The following is a 19,046-nucleotide window of genomic DNA, read 5'->3' as shown; positions in this document are numbered from 1 at the left end:
CTGGTTGCCAATCTGAGAACGAACCATTTATCCCAACTCTCTGCTTTCTGTTAGAGAGCCAATCCTCCACCCACGCCAGAATATTACCCCCAATCCCGTGATTTTTTATCTTGAGCAATAATCTTTTGTGTGGCACCTTGTCAAATGCCTTTTGGAAGTCTAAATACACTACGTCCACTGGTTCCCCTTTATCCACCCTGTATGTTACTTCCTCAAAAAACTCAAGCAAATTTGTTAAACATGACTTCCCCTTCATGAAACCATGCTGAGTTTGCCCTATTAAATTATGTTTATCCAAATGTCCCGTTACTGTCTCCTTAATAATGGACTCTAACATTTTACCAACCACAGATGTTAGGCTAACAGGTCTATAGTTTCCAGCCTTCTGCCTACTACCCTTTTTAAATAAGGGTGTTACATTAGCAGTTTTCCAATCTGCCGGGACCTTTGCTGTATCTTCTCCCTCTAACTGTTTCTCTTTCATTGCACACACCCGTCTCACTACGTGAAGAGGAACAGCAGTACGGCCAGGAAGGTGAGCTCGCCATCAGCCCCTACTTTGGTATCACGAGTAAAACCCTCGACACTAACAGCAAAGCACAATGTAATCATAACTGACCTCTAAGTTAGTGTGTGCGTATCCCTTTTACTGTTGGTTGTTATTCAGCAACTCCAGCAGAAATTTATGATGTGTGTGTATATACTGTATATCTGTCTGTGTGTGTGTGTATATATATATATATAGATATATAAATATATAGAATATATATTGTGTGTGTATATATTTCTGTGTGTGTGTATATATATAATATAGGAACGGTAGCGTAGTGGCAATGTTACTGGGCTAGTAATCCTAGAGGTAACTACATACCTTTCCGCTGTCTGTTTGTTCACCTGTATCTTCTCCCTCTAACTGTTTCTCTTTCATTGCACACGCCCGTCTCACTACGTGAAGAGGAACAGCAGTACGGCCAGGAAGGTGAGCTCGCCATCAGTCCCTACTTTTGTATCACGAGTATGCCATTTCCTGCTCTCGCCCCGAACTAGACAATTTCATTCACTTTGCCTCCAATTTTCACCCTTCCCTCACCTTCACATGGTCCATCTCTGACTCTTCCCTTCCCTTCCTCGACTTCTCCGTCTCCATCTCTGGGGATAGGTTATTGACCAATATTCACTACAAGCCCACTGACTCCCACAGCTACCTGGACTACACTTCCTCCCACCCTGCCTCCTGTAAGGACTCTATTCCATTCTCCCAGTTTCTCCGTCTCCGCCGCATCTGCTCCAACGATGCCACCTTCCACACCAGTGCTCCCGACATGTCTTCCTTTTTCCTCAACCGAGGATTCCCCTCTACCGTGGTTGACATGGCCCTCATCTGTGTCCGTTCTATCTCCCGCACTTCTGCCCTCACCCCTGCCCCTCCCTCCCGGAACCACGATAGGGTTCCCCTTGTCCTCACCTTTCACCCCACCAGCCTCCACATTCAACGGATCATCCTCCGACATTTCTGCCACCTCCAAAGTGATCCCACCACCAAACGCATCTTCCCCTCCCCTCCCCTTTCAGCATTCTGTAGGGACCGCTCCCTCCGAGACACCCCAGTCCACTCCTCTATCACCCCCAGCGCCCCTTCCCCTTCGATCGGCACCTTCCCGTGCAAGCGCAGGAGATGTAACACCTGCCCTTATACCTCCCCCCTTCCCACTGTCCAGGGCCCCAAACACCCCTTTCAAGTGAAACAGCGATTTACTTGTACTTCTTGCAATCTAGTATACTGTATTCGCTGCTCACGATGCGGTCTCCTCTACATTGGGGAGACCAAACGCAGATTGGGTGACCGCTTTGCGGAACACCTCCGTTCAGTCCTTAAGGGTGACCCCGAGTTTCCGGTTGCCTGTCATTTTAATTCACCGCCCCATTCCCACTCGGACCTCACCGTCCTTGGCCTTTTGCATTGTTCCACGGAAGCTCACCATAAACTTGAGGAACAGCACCTCATCTTCCGATTAGGCACTTTACAGCCTTCTGGACTCAATATCGAGTTCAACAATTTCAGATCATAACCTCGGCCCCTATTACATTTTTACTTATATTTTTTATCCACACCTTCGTTTTGGCCTTCCCCCCCCCTTTCTTTATTTTTTTTTCTCTCTCCCACATGGCAGCTGTCTCCCATTCTGCCAGCGCATTTCACACCTAATCTAGAGCCGTCTTTTGTCTCCACTAGGCCGATCACCATCTCGTCTCGTTTTGAATACCTCTTAATGTCTCTTCACTTCTCTTTTGTTCTCTCCCAGCCTGACCTCTTAATCTATTTCATTTCCTGTGCCTCTTTAGTCTTGACAAAGGGTTTTCACCCGAAACGTTGACTCTAATTTCTCTCCACGGATGTTGCCCGGCCTGCTGAGTTTTTCCAGCATTTTCTGTTGTTATTTCGGATTTCCAGCATCTGCATGGCAGCTGTCTCTCATCCTGCCAGCACACTTCACACCTAATCTCAGCCGTCTTTTGTCTCCACTAGTCCTATTACCATCTCGTCTGGTTTTGAATACCTCTTAATGTCTCTACTTCTTTTGTTCTATCGCAGCCCTGCCTTCGATCTATTTCATTTCCTTTCTAGTTTTGAAAAAGGGTTAGACCCGAAACATCGACTCTAATTTCTCTCCACGGATGTTGCCTGGCCTGCTGAGTTTTTCCAGCATTTTCTGTTGTTATTTCGGATTTCCAGCATCTGCAGTATTTTGCTATCGTAATAATCCTAGAGGCCTGGACTAATAATCTGGAGGCAAGAGTTCAGATCCCACCACGGCAGTTGGGGAATTTAAATTCAGTTAATTAAATAAAAATCTGGAATAAAGACTAGTATCAATAATGGTAACCATGAAACTACCAGATCATTGTAAAATCCCATCTGGTTCACTAATGTCCTTTAGGGAAGGAAATCTGTCGTCCTTACCCGGTCTGGCCTATATGTGACTCCAGACCCCCACAGCAAAGATGGTTGACTCTTAACAGCCCTCTGAAATGGCCTAACAAGCCATTCAAAGGCAATTAGGGATGGGCAATAAATGCTGGGCTTGCCAGTGACACTCACATCCCCTGAACGAATAAAAAAAAAATATAAAATGTGTGTGCGTGTGCAGGCGCATGTGTGTGTATCAATGTTCCCTTTAAGATGTGTGGTCATGCAGCGGTCTTGAGCTCCCATGCAGCCGTTTTAAATGCAAAAACTGCTTATGCGCGGATTTTTGAATGAGCCGTTAAAGGGACCGTACAGCCCCCAAAAAATTAGGGGGAACATTGGTGTGTGTATATATGTGTGTGTGTGTGTGTTACATATATGTGTGCCCATGTAGGGAGAACACAGGACCATATATATGTCCTTCACAGTACTTTAATTAAAAAGATGCCTTTTATGAATGTTGTTCTAACTGTCTGTTGCTGTTCTTGTATTTCTCACTCACCAATTCCCGTCTCTCATACTGCCTGTGGTCGCCCTCCCTCCTGGCAGAAACCGAGCAGCCTGGGGTAGAAGGTAGGAGACAGCGATATTTCCTGGCACAAAATCTCAGTTGATTTCAGAGTGCCCTGGGGTCGACCAACAGTTTTGCAAGTTTCTTCCCTATCCTACAATGTGGCTAACTATTTTTTTTTAAGTGACCTTTTGTTCAATGTGTACTGCTCGAAAGAGACGCAGACTTCACAAAGTTCACAAATGTAAATTGTGTTTTCAGCCTGCTGTGATAACAGCTTTACTGTAACCTCGTACATACCGGGTTAATGGAGAATTAATGACATAGAAACATCTGAGGTTTGGATGTTTTTAAAGGCTGCAATTTCCAAAAGGTATCTCTAAACTGTATGTTTAGACATAGGAACAGGAGGGGGCCATTCAGCCCCTCGAGCCTGTTCTGCCATTCAATGAGATCACGGCTGATCTGTGACCTAACTCCATATACCCGCCTTTGGCCCATATCCCTTAATACCTTTGGTTAACAGAAAGCTATCAATCTCCGACTTAAAATTAACAATTGATCTAGCATCAATTGCCGTTTGCAGAAGAGAGTTCCAAACTTCTACCACCCTTTGTGTGTAAAAGTGTTTCCTAATTTCACTCCTGAAAGGTCTGGCTCTAATTTTTAGACTCTGCCCCCTCGTCCTAGACTCCCCAACCAGCGGAAATAGTTTCTCTCTATCTACCCTATCTGTTCCCCTTAATATCTTGAAAACTTCGATCAGATCACCCCTTAGCCTTCTAAATTCTAGGGAATACAACCCTAATTTATGTAATCTCTCCTCATAACTTAACCCTTGAAGTCCGGGTATCATTCTGGTAAACCTACGCTGCACTCCCTCCAAGGCCAGTATATCCTTCCTAAGGTGTGGTGCCCAGAACTGCTCACCGTGCTCCAGGTGTGGTCTAACCAGGGTTTTGTACAGCTGTAGCATAACTTCTACCCCCTTGTATTCTAGTCCTCTAGATATAAAGGCCAGCATTGCATTAGCCTTTTTGATTATTTTCTGTACATGTTCATGACATTTTAATGATCTATGTACCTGGACCCCCAAGTCTCTTTGGACCTCCACTGTTTTTAGCCTTTCATCATTTAGAAAGTACCCTGTTCTATCCTTTCTAGGTCCAAAGGCATCAAGGGGTATGGGGAGAGAACGGGAATATGGTATTGAGATAGAGGATCAGCCATGATTGTGTTGAATGGCGGAGCAGGCTCGAAGGGCCGAATAAGAACATAAGAACATAAGAAGTAGGAGCAGGAGTAGGCCATACGGCCCCTCGGGCCTGCTCCGCCATTCAATAGGATCATGGCTGATCCGAATCTAGACTCACGTCCACTTCCCTGCCCTCTCCCCGTAACCCCTAATTCCCTTATCTGCTAGGAAACTGTCTATCTCCATTTTAAATTGATTTAATGTTGCAGCTTCCACAGCTCTCTGAGGTAGCAAATTCCATAGATTTACTACCCTCTGAGTGAAGAAGTTTCTCCTCATCTCAGTTTTGAAAGGGCAGCCCCTTATTCTTAAATTATGCCCCCTAGTTCTAGTCTCACCCATCAGTGGAAACATCCTCACCGCATCCACCCGATCAAGCACCCTCACAATCTTATATGTTTCGATAAGATCGCCTCTCATTCTTCTGAACTCCAATGAGTAGAGTCCCAACCTACTCAACCTTTCCTCATATGTCAACCCCCTCATCTCCGGAATCAACCGAGTGAACCTTCTCTGAACCGCCTCGAGAGCAAGTATATCTTTTCTTAAATATGGAAACCAAAACTGCGCGCAGTATTCCAGGTGTGGCCTCACCAATACCCTGTATAACTGCAGCAAGACTTCCCTGTTTTTATACTCCATCCCCCTTGCAATAAAAGCCAAGATTCCATTGGCCTTCCTGATCACCTGCTGTACCTGCATACTAACCTTCTGTGTTCCATGCACCAGGACCCCCAGATCCCTTTGTACTGTAGCACTTTGCAGTTTCTCTCCATTTAGATAATAACTTGCTCTTTGATTTTTTCTGCCAAAGTGCATAACCTCACACTTTCCAACATTATAATGCATCTGCCAAATCTCTGCCCACTCACTTAGCCTGTCTATGTCCTTTTGCAGGTTTTTTATGTCCTCCTCACTTACTGCTTTCCCTCCCATCTTTGTATCGTCGGCAAACTTGGATATGTTGCACTCGGTCCCTTCCTCCAAATCGTTAATATAGATTGTAAAGAGTTGGGGTCCCAGCACTGACCCCTGCGGAACACCACTAGTTACTGATTGCCAGCCCGAGAATGAACCATTTATCCCAACTCTTTGTTTTCTGTTAGATAGCCAATCTTCCACCCATGCCAGTATATTACCCCCAATCCCGTGATTTCTTATCTTGATCAGTAATCTTTTGTGTGGAACCTTGTCAAATGCCTTTTGGAAGTCCAAATACACTACATCCACTGGTTCCCCTTTATCCACCCTGTATGTTACATCCTCAAAGAATTCGAGCAAATTTGTCAAACATGACTTCCCCTTCATAAAACCATGCTGACTCTGTCCTATTAAATTATGTTTATCCAAATGCTCTGTTACTGTTTCCTTAATAATGGACTCCAACATTTTGCCAACCACAGATGTTAGGCTAACTGGTCTATAGTTTCCAGCTTTTTGTCTACTTCCCTTCTTAAATAAGGGTGTTACATTAGCAGTTTTCCAATCTGCCGGGACCTTTCCTGAGTCCAGGGAGTTCTGGAAAATGATCACCAATGCATCCACAATCCCTACCACCACTTCTCTCAAGACCCTAGGATGTAGGCCATCAGGTCCGGGGGATTTATCCGCCTTAAGTCCCATTATTTTACTGAGTACCATCTCCTTAGTGATTTTAATCGTATTTAGCTCCTCCCCCGCCATTGCCGCCTGTTTGTCCAGTGTTGGGATATTTTTAGTGTCCTCTACTGTGAAGACTGATAAAAAATATTTGTTCAGCGTCTTTGCCATCTCCATGTTCCCCACCACTAGTTTCCCGGTCCCATCCTCTAAGGGACCAACGTTCACTTTAGCCACCCTTTTTCTTTTTATATAGCTGTAGAAACTCTTATCTGTTTTTATAGTTTTTGCTAGTTTACTTTCATAATCTATCTTCCCTTTCTTAATTAATCTTTTAGTTATTGTTTGCTGGCTTTTAAATGCTTCCCAATCTTCTATCCTCCCACTAGATTTGGCTACTTTATATGCCCTTGTTTTCAGTCGGATACTATCCTTTATTACTTTACTAAGCCACGGATGGCTGTCTTTTCTTTTATTCCCCTTTTTCCTCAGTGGAATATATTTATCTTGAAAGATGTGAAATATCTCCTTGAATGTAGACCACTGCTCTTGTACCGTCTTACACTTTAATCTGTTTTCCCAGTCCACTTTAGTCAATTCTACTCTCATACCTTCATAGTCTCCTTTATTTAAGCTCAGTACGCTGGTTTGAGATCCAACTCTCTCATCCTCAAACTGAATTTGGAATTCAACCATATTATGGTCACTCATTCCAAGGGGATCCTTTACTAGGACATTTTTTATTAATCCTGTCTCATTACACAGGACCAGATCTAAGATTGCCTGCCCCCTGGTTGGTTCAGTTACATACTGCTCAAGGAACCCGTCCCTAATACACTCTATGAACTCTTCCTCAAGGCTGCCATGCCCAATTTGATTAGTCCAGTCAATATGAAAGTTAAAATCCCCCATGATTATAGCTGTTCCCTTATTACAAGCCCCAACTATTTCCTGATTTATACTCCGACCAACAGAGTTGCAACTGTTAGGAGGCCTATAGACTACGCCCACTAGTGACTTTTTCCCCTTATTATTCCTTATCTCCACCCAAACGATTTCACTATCCTGATCCTTTGACCCAATATCATTTCTGACTATTGCAGTGATTCCATCCTTGATTAACATAGCAACCCCACCTCCCATTCCTTCCTGTCTGTCCTTCCTAATTGTCAAATACCCTTGTATGTTTAGTTCCCAGTCATGATTATCTTGCAGCCATGTTTCCGTAATGGCCACCAGATCATATCCATGTGTAGTTATTTGTACCGTCAACTCGTCAATTTTGTTACGAATGCTGCATGCATTCAGATAAAGAACTTTCAAATATGTTTTCTGACAATTTATTCCTGCTTTTACCCCTTTTACTACTTTACCTTTATCATTATACATTCTGTCCCTTCCTGACACGCTCTGGGTTTTAATTCCCCCACTGCTACCTTGCTGTATTGCCTTCTCCGCTGTCATTTTTATTATTCGCTCTCTTAAAACCAACTGGCCTACTCCTGCTCCTATTGTTCTATGTTTCTAAAGTGGATGCACCCTTAAATAATGTTCAGTTCCAGTCACTTTATTTTTATTATTGAGTTTCGTTTCAAAGATCAGAGTATAGTTTCAGATGCATCTCTTGCTCGTTATTTAAAATACTCTGGCTTCTCCCAAAACTGAAAGCATTGGTGCATGTGTCTGGGCATGTACAAATGATCGCATTTCACCTGCTCTGAGATTTGAAGGAGGCACACGTAGCCAAGGGACTGACAGGTTTGCAAGGCAAGTATTGTAACCTCCTCCAGCCCTACAACACTCCGAGAGCTCTGCGCTCCTCCGATTCTGGCCTCTTGTCCATCCCCGATTTCCATCGCCCCATCATTGACAACCGTGCCTTCAGCTGCCTGGGCCCTAAACTCTGGAATTTCCACCCTAAACCTCTCCACCTCGCTACCTCTCTTTCCTCCTTTAAGACGCTCCTTAAAACCTACCTCTTTGACCAAGCTTTTGGTCACCTGCCCTAATATCTCCTTGATGTGGCTCGGTGTTAGATTCTGTCTGTTATCGCTCCCGCGAAGCGCCTTGGGACGTTTTACTACGTTAAAGGCGCTATATGAATGCAAGTTGTTGTTGTTGTTTTCGGTGTGCATACATGTTGTCGTGGCATACATTGGATTATTAGTGTGAGTTTCTGCTCCAGCTATTCGACTGGCACTGATTTGGTGGTGCTGCTCGGTGGGAGACTGTAGAGTAAGGCTGGGCTATACTGCGGTCAGTGCGGACTCAGGCCCATGTGAAACAGGCTCCTGGAGAAGAGTTCACCTCTCAGAGGGGGCTTCAGTGTGCATGGTACAGTCCTGAGCTATACTTGCCGCCTTTGCTTGATGCACACCCACATCTGCTGCTCCTCACTGCGGGCAGTCGAGCCGCACCCTGACAAGGGTATAACCGAGTGCAGAAAGGAAAAGAACAGGATCATTTTCTCTACAAAGAGAGAAAATGCAATAAAGAAAAAATGAAAGTCGAACAAAGACGTGATGGCGAAGATGCAGTGTCGGGCGAGTTACATGAGAAAGAAAAGGGATCTATGGTTCAATATTTTAGAAATATTAGTAGCTCCTTGTAATTAAACAGGCTGGTGAAGAGCAAGGGGAAGCTAATGAATAACTGTTGGGATTGACCTGCTTTACAGAGCCTAAGCACTGTACTAATTACATCCACTTTCCTCTCTCACCCCTCCAACTTTTCCTTATTTGCCTCTGCTTGTCCCGATCTTTTACCCCGACCCTCTTCCTTGGCTGTGTTCTGCTATGGGACTCTATGGCAGCTCAACAAGGTAAGCGCAGCAATCTTGTACATGCATACCTTCGAAATAACTTTATTTTTTGGCAAGATAGGGTTCTCCTTTTCTACTGAACAAGTGACCCATTGCCATTGGGGATATTGTAGAAATTGGGGGATAGCTCGCGTGACCGTGGTGATTCCACAAATGTGAAAGAAATCTAATTTACGAGGGGCGAAACAGTTACGGTGGCCCTTCAGACAGGTGGGCGAACACGTGGAACTCAGCGATATCCGTGAAGTATTCTGTATATTCAGTGGGTGCGGTTTATGATACAACCTTGAGAACGACTCTGAATTGTTCCTGAGTGGCTCCCTCGGTGGCCGAGTAGGGTACGTGCGCCAATCAGTGTGTTCCTAAGCCAAACCGACCGGAAGGTTGGCGTTCCAAATCCCAGGTTGCGCTGCGCTGTCCAATCTGAACTGGGTCAGCTGCTGGAATAATATTGGCCCAGAAATTCGGGTCGGAGGCTTCCCGCGGGTGCAAGCCTCCGACCTGCACTTACCTAGCGCGCCGGCCGTTGAGCTGTGGGCCCGCGTGGGATCCCGATCCTGGGCCTCCACCAACTGCCGGCGCGCAGTGCTTGCGTATCCCAGGGGCGCAGTTAGTTCGAAGCGTCCCCTGGGATCACGTGGGCCATGGAGAGCCAATGGTAGCAGGGAAGTGCCCATTCATAAAATTGACAGGAAGAGCTGTCAAAACTATAAATACTATAAGCCCCAAAACATAACTAAAACGTCAAATAATTTTTTTTTTAAATCACATTTTTAAAATAACTATAAATTACATAAAATAACTATTTTAAACAATAATTTAAATTTTTGAAAAAATTAATTACATTTTCTAATGGGGCTAAAAATAAACTTACCTTTCTTTAAAGTATTTAAAAATAATAAACCTGTGGAAAAAATGTTTTAATTTTAATTAATTCACCACTTACCTTGTTAAAAGCAGGTCTTGCGCCTGCTTTTTAAAAGTGTAGCTCCTGGAGACTTACCCTCCCGGAGAAACCTGCAAAAAAAACGTAAGTTCCAGGCGCACGCGCTGCCTCTCCGGCGCACGTGTTCGACCTCTGAACCCCTTCCTTTAAGGCAACGGAAGTTCCGGTTTCCCGCGCATGCACAGTGGGGCCGACGGGTGAGTACCCAGCGCGTACTCACCCGTGGAGACCCGAATTTCTGGGCTGTGGTTGGGGCCCGGACTGTGGAGTGGGGAAAAAAATCAGCCAGGGTTCGCACTCCTGATTGCTATCCAGTGATGCCTACTGGAAAATGGATGTTGGGTGAGGACAAGTGCCGTCAGGTAAGTCTGCGGACACCTAGATTACGTGAAGAAGGCCCAATTGGCCAAGGGTTTCCAGCTCCTGTGGAACAGATCCCAGCACCTCCAGGGAGGCGCTTGGAGGAGACGGTGCAACAGTTGACCATTGTGTTATTCTACACATTTGACTTTTGCACCTCCTCATAGGACAGCTCCTGGGCCCTGGCCAAGGTGGCCATTAACAGGTCCGGGCAGCGTGCAGTCGAGGAGGGTCGTTCGGCCCGACTGCCCGCCTCTCTTCCCTGGCTGTGTTTGCGCCTTTAGAAGGGGCACCTGCTTTCTCTTTTTTATTGGTGATGGCACCAGCCCTCAATTACCAAAACTAAACAAAAAGTGGTTGACTTTTGCAACCATGACAACCATCTTGTGGTCAATTGACATGATCAAGCACACAGTATGATGGCCAATGCGTGAACACAGAACAATTCCACTTACACCCTCGCGAGTGCTTTGGTTTGTGTCCGTAATGTGGCCTGTGATAGATATCGCTGGAAATTATGTTGGGACCCTGAAACTGGGCTAATTTTCTTCTTGGTTAAGTCCACCCGCAAAGTGCCCAAAAAGTTCACCGGAACAGGAGTAGGCCATTCAGCCCCTTGGGCTTGTTTCCTCTTCACGTCTTGTTTTGAAAAGCAAACCTGTTTCTAACGGCTCCTTGTTTCCCTTTCTCCCCTTTGAGCGGCTTGAGTGGAGACCGCAGGTCCATTTCTAAACGGCATCGCAGTTTCTACGCAGTGCCTAGCCTGCGCCGAGGGGAAGGTTGCAACTCAGTCGCTCTGCCCAGGCAGTGAAAGGTGCTGAGTACGAACCGCCTGACTGTCTGCCTGCAGATGCGCGTGAACGGTGTGATTCAGACTCGGGGGGGGGGGGGGAAACAGCTGGCGCGGAGTGCTTGGTGTGAAGCTGGTTCAGAAGCGGCCTGTCAAGACAGGGCACAAAGTGCCACGTTGTGCTGAGCGTGTCGTCCATCTCTGGCCCACGGTGACTCTCTGCTATCGTGCAGTGCTGGGCTGTTTGCCAAAGGGATTTATGAACGCACCCTTTCTGTTTTATAATTACATTTTGGAACTTCAAATAACACCGGCATGCCGATCTCCGTCTGATGTTTGTCCTTTTCAAAGAACTCACAATGACTATTTTTTTTTAATTTAAACGAGATTTGGAAGTAAGTTCCCTCAGAAATTAACATTTCTTCTTTTATTTTCTCCTTTGCCCACAGAAGAGGAACGGCCCAGACCAAAGTAAGTAGTTTGAACTTACGTTTGACACTTCACGCACCCGGCTTCATCGCTCTGAGAGGGTCTGGATTTGAAATCAACTTTTGGAGCTATAAAAATTGCCTCTTAAAAGTACATGCGGCAGAATGTTAAAAGTACACTTTGCGACAGACAAATGAATTCTTCAATTCATAAAATATTTATTGAGTGAGATTTCTATTCGGTGAGGGTAAGACTCTCTCAGCTATTTTCTGTGGTTCTCCAACACACTCTGCGTCGCACCCAGCCTCTCCTTTACCCCTCCACCTGTTTCCGACCTTCCTTTTCTGAAGACACTTGATTCTTGTCAGGCTTCTTTTCCATACCTCAGCCGGGTGGTCCATTGTGTGCCATTCATGCGTGACCCCTGACGGGTGAGTGTCAACGGGCAATTGGACCGTAAAGGGCATAAGAACATAAGAAATAGGAGCAGGAGTCGGCCATTTGGCCCTTCGAGCCTGCTCCGCCATTCAGTGAGATCATGGCTGATCTTCTACCTCATCTCCACTTTCCTGCACTATCCCCATATCCCTTGATTCCCTTAATATTCAAAAATCTATCGATCTCTGTCACTGAAGGGAAGCATGCAGGTGCAGCAGGCAGTTAAGAAGGCAAATGGTATGTTGGCCTTCATAGCGAGAGGATTCGAGTACAGGAGCAAGGATGTCTTGCTGCAGTTGTACAGGGCCTTGGTGAGACCTTGAGTATTGTGTGCCGTTTTGGTCGCCTTATTTGAGGAAGGATGTTCTTGCCATGGAGGGAGTGCAGCGAAGATTCACCAGACTGATACCTGGGATGGCAGGAATGACGTATGAAGAGAGATTGGGTTGATTGGGCTTGTATTCGCTAGAGTTTAGAAGAATGAGAGGGGATCTCATTGAAACTTATAAAATTCTAACAGGACTAGACAGACTAGATGCAGGAAGGATGTTCCCAATGGTGGGGGAGTCCAGAACCAGGGGTCACAGTCTAAGGATAAGGGGTAAGCCATTTAGGACTGAGATGAGGAGGAATTTCTTCACCCAGAGAGTGGTGAACTTGTGGAATTCTCTACCACAGAAGACAGTTCAGGCCAATTCATTAAATATATTCAAGAAGGAGTTGGATATATTTCTTAAGGCTAAAGGGATCAAGGGATATGGGGAGAAAGCAGGGACAGGGTACTGAGTTTGGATGATCAGCCATGATCTCATTAAATGGCAGAACAGGCTCGAGGGGCCGAATGGCCTACTCCTGCTCCTATCTTCTATGTTTCTATGAATATACTCAACGACTGAGCCTCCACAGTCCTCTGGGATAGAGAATTCCAACGATTCACCACCCTCTGAGTGAAGAAATTTCTCCTCATCTCAGTCCTAAATGGACGACCCCTTATTCTGAGACTGTGACCCCTGGTTCTAGACTCCCCAGCCAGGGGAAACATCCTCTCAGCGTCTACCCTGTCAAGTCCTGTAAGAATTTTGTATGCTTCAATGAGATCACCTCTGATTCTTCTAAACTCTAGAGAATATAGGCCTAGTCTACTCAATCTCTCCTCATAGGACAATCCCCCCATCCCAGGAACCAGTCTGGTGAACCTTCGTTGCACTCCCTCTATGGCAAGTATATCCTTCCTTAGGTAAGGAGACCAAAACTGTCCACAATACTCCAGGTGTGGTCTCACTAAGGCCCTATATAATTGCAGTAAGATGTCTTTATTCTTATACTCAAATCCTCTTGTAATAAAGGCATTGCAACCAAGCCCGATCCCATCCCTGTCCAACCCCCACATTTTCCCGCAGGAGAGTGCCTCCTGGGTTTACTTTTCCCTTCTCCAGCACAAGAGGGTGTATCCAATTGTGGCGGACCAACAATTTATTGAGATATAAAGTAAAAATGCGTGCCTTTCTATTTTTAACATGCTGCCGACATACATACAAACAAACATGGACAGAGATGGACAGGCCATAGGCGATAATTTGAACCCAATCCGCCCAGCGGGAAACCCACAGGATCGGGTGGAACGCCGGTTTTACTCCCCGCCCAATATTGGTCTCGGTTGAGGTCAATGGCGAGCAAAGCCGGGTGGGGCGTTAAACCAGCGTTGCGCCCAATCCCATCAGCCTCCCGATGGGCGGGTTGGATTAAAATTGCCCCCCACCCCACGCATACGCAAAGCTTAACAACGACTGCTCACAGCTCTGACTTATTGAGAATGATTTGGCAAGCGGTGACTGTGCTGAAGGTAATGCTCCATTCTGTCTCTCTCAGGCTCGTTGTTCCCCAGATTTCTGGTCCCAAAATCCCCGATGGAGAAAGGGTTGACTTCGATGTAAGTTCTCACTGGCAATCCGATCTGTTTTGGTGTTATCATTGGCCTGTGCCTGTAATGGGGTTAGGCGGTCTCAAAGTATAATTCCAAAACTCGAGAGTGATGCAGTAGCGCCGAGTGTTAAAGCATGATTGCCCAAAGCCATGGAGCAATGGACGAGTGTACGTTTGACCCCGGTTCCACTCAGTTCCTGATCTGAGCCACGGCAGCGGTAGGCGTTGAGCAATCTGTGCTGATTCCTTGCATAAAGAGGCAAAGTCAGAGGGAAGAGTCTCACCTTAGTGGACCCCAGCACCTCGCCTTGGCCGGCCACAGTGAGACATTGGCAGTAGTCTGGGGAGTAAACCATCAGACTGCCTGCATTCTCAACACGAGAGGTGTCAAGGCCCATTGGATTGACTTTACCAGAAGAAAAAGGGGGAAACATTGGGTTGCTTTGCGCCTCCCGTTAGCGTCCGGGCGCGGCACTGCCAATGCCTCCCGTGAAATTCAGCGGGAGGTTAGCGGCGGCGTTAACCGTTAACGCCTCGCAGCGCTGCGCCACCGACGATGACTTCATCGGCGTGCGCAGCGCCCTGCTCTCCCCCCCGGCCGCGATCTTCGGGCGCGCCCCCTGACTTACCGCCGGACGCTATGTCCAACAGGGTCAGGGGGGCCTATCTGCGGTCGGGGCGGCGTTAATTAAAGGCGAAGTGCCGGCCGGCCATTTTTGTTGCTGGCCACCTGCCAGCACCTGCCTGCGCTCCCGTCCCTGGCCTCCTGACCCACCCACCCCCTCCCACCCCGCCCCCCGCGCGGAGTGCCGGCTGCGCTCCAGGAGCCTGCCACTTCTCTTGAGGGGGCACGACTCAACTTTTCCACCCAAGACTTTTTAGAAGGGGCACAATGGACCTGTAGAGTGCCCCATCCTATGATGGCAGAAGTGTCAGAACCAGCAATGCCCTGTGTCATTGTGCCATCAAACGAAGAATACAAAGTAGAGGTCTTTAAAATTATGAAGGGGTTCGATAGGGTAAACTTGGAGAAGATGCTTCCACTTGTGAGGGAGACCAAAACTAGGGGTCGTAAATATAAGAGAGTCACTAATAAATCCAATAGGGAATTCAGGAGAAACCTCTTTACCCAGAGAGTGGTTAGAATGTGGAACTCGCTGCCACAGGGAGTGTCAGCTGTGGCTCAGTGGGTAGTACACTCGCCTCTGAGTCAGAAGGTTGTGGGTTGAAGTCCCCACTCCAGGTCTAGGCTGACACTCCCAGTGCAGTACTGAGGGAGCGCCACACTGTCGGAGGGGCAGTACTGAGGGAGCGCCGCACTGTCGGAGGGGCAGTGCTGAGGGAGCGCGGCACTGTCGGAGGGGCAGTACTGAGGGAGCGCCGCACTGTCGGAGGGGCAGTACTGAGGGAGCGCCGCACTGTCGGAGGGGCAGTACTGAGGGAGCGCCGCACTGCCGGAGGGGCAGTACTGAGGGAGCGCCGCACTGTCGGAGGGGCAGTACTGAGGGAGCGCCGCACTGCCGGAGGGGCAGTACTGAGGGAGTGCCGCACTGTCGGAGGGGCAGTACTGAGGGAGCGCCGCACTGTCGGAGGGGCAGTACTGAAGGAGCGCCGCACTGTCGGAGGGGCAGTACTAAGGGAGCGCCGCACTGTCGGAGGGGCAGTACTGAGGGAGCGCCGCACTGTCGGAGGGGCAGTGCTGAGGGAGCGCCGCACTGTCGGAGGGGCAGTGCTGAGGGAGCGCCGCACTGTTGGAGGGGCAGTACTGAGGGAGTGCTGCACTGTCGGAGGGGCAGTACTGAGGGAGCACCGCACTGTCGGAGGGGCCGTATTGAGGGAGCGCCGCACTGTGGGAGGGGCAGTACTGAGGGAGCGCCGAACTGTCGGAGGGGCCGTACTGAGGGAGCGCCGCACTGTCGGAGGGGCAGTGCTGAGGGAGCGCCGCACTGTCGGAGGGGCAGTACTGAGGGAGTGCCGCACTGTCGGAGGGGCATTACTGAGGGAGTGCCGCACTGTCGGAGGGGCAGTACTGAGGGAGCGTCGCACTGTCGGAGGGGCAGTACTGAGGGAGCGCCGCGCTGTCGGAGGGGCAGTACTGAGGGAGCGCTGCGCTGTCGGAGGGGCAGTACTGAGGGAGCGCCGCACTGTCGGAGGGGCAGTACTGAGGGAGCGCCGCACTGTCGGAGGGGCAGTACTGAGGGAGCACCGCACTGTGGGCGGGGCAGTACTGAGGGAGCGCCGCACTGTCGGAGGGGCCGTACTGAGGGAGCGCCGCACTGTCGGAGGGGCAGTACTGAGGGAGCGCCGCACTGTCGGAGGGGCAGTACTGAGGGAGTGCTGCACTGTCGGAGGGGCAGTACTGAGGGAGCGCCGCACTGTCGGAGGGGCCGTACTGAGGGAGCGCCGCACTGTGGGAGGGGCAGTACTGAGGGAGCGCCGCACTGTCGGAGGGGCCGTACTGAGGGAGCGCCGCACTGTCGGAGGGGCAGTGCTGAGGGAGCGCCGCACTGTCGGAGGGGCAGTACTGAGGGAGCGCCGCACTGTCGGAGGGGCAGTGCTGAGGGAGCGCCGCACTGTCGGAGGGGCAGTACTGAGGGAGCGCCGCACTGTCGGAGGGGCAGTACTGAGGGAGCGCCGCACTGTCGGAGGGGCAGTACTGAGGGAGCGCCGCACTGTCGGAGGGGCAGTACTGAGGGAGCGCCGCACTGTCGGAGGGGCAGTACTGAGGGAGTGCCGCACTGTCGGAGGGGCAGTGCTGAGGGAGCGCCGCACTGTCGGAGGGGCAGTACTGAGGGAGCGCCGCACTGTCAGAGGGGCAGTACTGAGGGAGCGCCGCACTGTCGGAGGGGCAGTGCTGAGGGAGCGCCGCACTGTCCAAGGGGCAGTACTGAGGGAGTGCTGCACTGTTGGAGGTGCCGTCTTTCGGATGAGACGTTAAACCGAGGCCCCCATCTGCCCTCTCAGGTGGACGTAAAAGATCCCACAGCCACTATTTCGAAGAAGAGCAGGGGGGAGTTCTCCCCAGTGTCCTGGGGCCAATATTTATCCCTCAACCCACATAACAAAAACAGATTATCTGATCATTATCGCATTGCTGTTTGTGGGAGCTTGCTGCGTGCAAATTGGCTGCCGCGTTCCTCACATTACAACAGTGACTCCACTCCAGAAGTACTTCATTGGCTGTAAAGTGCTTTGAGATGTCGGTGGTCGTGAAAGGCGCTATAGAAATGCAAGTCTTTCCTTCTTATTCTTTTTGACATAGAGTGGTTGAGGCGAATAGCAGTGATGCATTAGCTAGATAAACACACGAGGGAGAAAGGAATAGAAGGATATGCTGATAGGGTGAGATGAAGTCAGGTGGGAGGAGGCTCGTGTGGAGCATAAACGACTAGTTGGGCCAAATGGCCTGTAAATGGTGCTGCAATTATTAATGATGAGGCGGCAGAGATCGCCTTCCAGACATCTCCTTCCCGGCTGAAAGAAGGAGCAGGTTGGCTGGAAGCAGTGGTAGGAGGGCAATGCTGTGAGGACCTCAAAGGCGACAAAAGTGGAAAATGATATCTAAAAAAAACAACTCGGAAAAAGTTGACTGCATTGAATGCCCCCTCACAGAGATACCTGCAACATCCCATTGCAACTCCTCTCAGACAGAGCTTGATTATGGTTGGCCGAACCTTGATTTATTGTTTCTTTCTCCCCTTCCCACCCCTTTATAGGACATCCACAGGAAGCGGATGGAGAAAGATCTCCTGGAACTCCAGACTCTGATCGACGCCCATTTTGAGCAGAGAAAAAAGGAGGAGGAAGAACTGATTGCCCTGAAGGACAGGATTGTGAGCATTCTTCAGGACTTCTCCGCAGTTCAATCACTTGCTTTCAAATTAACTGAGCGTGGGAAGCAAAGAAACGAGGGCAGATCTCGGATAATGTTTTATTTATAAATGTCTTATTTTTAATTATATAATCAAGACACCATTAATATTCATAGTGCATCCTAGACCATTAATAAGAACATAAGAACATAAGAAATAGGAGCAGGAGTTGGCCAATCGGCCCCTCGAGCCTGCTCCACCATTCAATAAGATCATGGCTGATCTGATCCTAACCTCAAATCTTCTATCACTCTGCATCCACCCGAACCCATGTGATCTCCTGGGAGAGGCGAAAAACCAGATAAAGACCCAATGGCCAATTTGGGAGAAACAAATCTGGGAAATTCCTCTCCGACCCATCTAGGCGATCGAAATTCTTCCAGGAGATCACTCTGTCCCTATATTTTCTACAGTACTTACCTTCTGTAAAGGCGATCTCCACCCCAGCCAGGAACAGGAATAACAGGAATAAAACCATCTCCTGAAATCTAACACAGAATTAGAACACAGTAGGAGCAGAACCAGGCTACACGGCCCCTGGGCCCACTCCACTACCCACAGGGCCATGACCATTCCGAACCTAGACTCATGTCCAATTTCCTGCCCGCTCCCCGTAACCCTTAATTCCCTTTACTTCTAGGAAACTATCTATTTCTGTTTCAAATTTATTTAGTAAACAAGAACCTTTCAAATAACTGGAAAGCACATTCAGTGATTCTGAATCATTTCTGACCTTCTAATTCGGTCACTGTGGTCATTCTCTGCCTTCCACTTTCTTGAGAAGAAACAAATTAAAACCATATTACAGGAAACTCTCTTTTAACCGACACCTAAATGCATCTATACTATTCACTTCAACTACTCCCTGTGGTAGCGAGATCCACATTCTCTGGGTAAAGAAGTTTCTTCTGAATTCCCTATTTGATTTTTTGGTGACTATCTTGTACCGGAAATCTCTGTTAACCAGCAAAATTCAGGAGTAGGTTCAGGTAAGTTTTACTTCATATTAGTGGCAGTTCCTGGATCTGTGGCCGTGTAACCGGGGTTCCTGCACTTGTTGCTAAGCAACAGGGACTCTTAGTCTGTGGCTGGAGTTCCTGCACCTGTTGCTAAGCAACAGGGAAGCCTGGATTT

General features: G+C 48.4%; 1 protein-coding gene across 5 annotated transcripts in view; it reads left to right on the top strand.

The window, feature by feature from the left end:
- The window catches only part of LOC147099543 (troponin T, slow skeletal muscle-like), a 67,745-nt gene that overhangs the window by 11,024 nt on the left and 37,675 nt on the right, over nucleotides 1-19,046 (top strand). For 2 of the 5 annotated variants that reach the window (XM_085969783.1, XM_085969781.1), the window contains 4 exons: nucleotides 956-979; nucleotides 11,700-11,721; nucleotides 13,987-14,047; nucleotides 17,757-17,873. In XM_085969783.1, coding sequence (XP_085825909.1) covers nucleotides 17,775-17,873 — 99 coding nt within the window. In that variant the 5' untranslated portion in view covers nucleotides 956-979; nucleotides 11,700-11,721; nucleotides 13,987-14,047; nucleotides 17,757-17,774. Of the gene's footprint in view, nucleotides 1-511; nucleotides 536-955; nucleotides 980-11,699; nucleotides 11,722-13,986; nucleotides 14,048-17,756; nucleotides 17,874-19,046 lie in introns of those variants that run through there. The other 3 variants (XM_085969782.1, XM_085969784.1, XM_085969785.1) reach the window with 3 other exon arrangements.

Source organism: Somniosus microcephalus, chromosome 28, assembly GCF_052327205.1.
Source record: "Somniosus microcephalus isolate GS21.2 chromosome 28, FLI_Smic_1.0, whole genome shotgun sequence".
NCBI classification, from domain to species: Eukaryota; Metazoa; Chordata; class Chondrichthyes; order Squaliformes; family Somniosidae; genus Somniosus; species Somniosus microcephalus.
The sequence above is the reverse complement of the archived record's forward strand: the minus strand, read 5'-3'. Positions and strand labels throughout refer to the sequence as shown.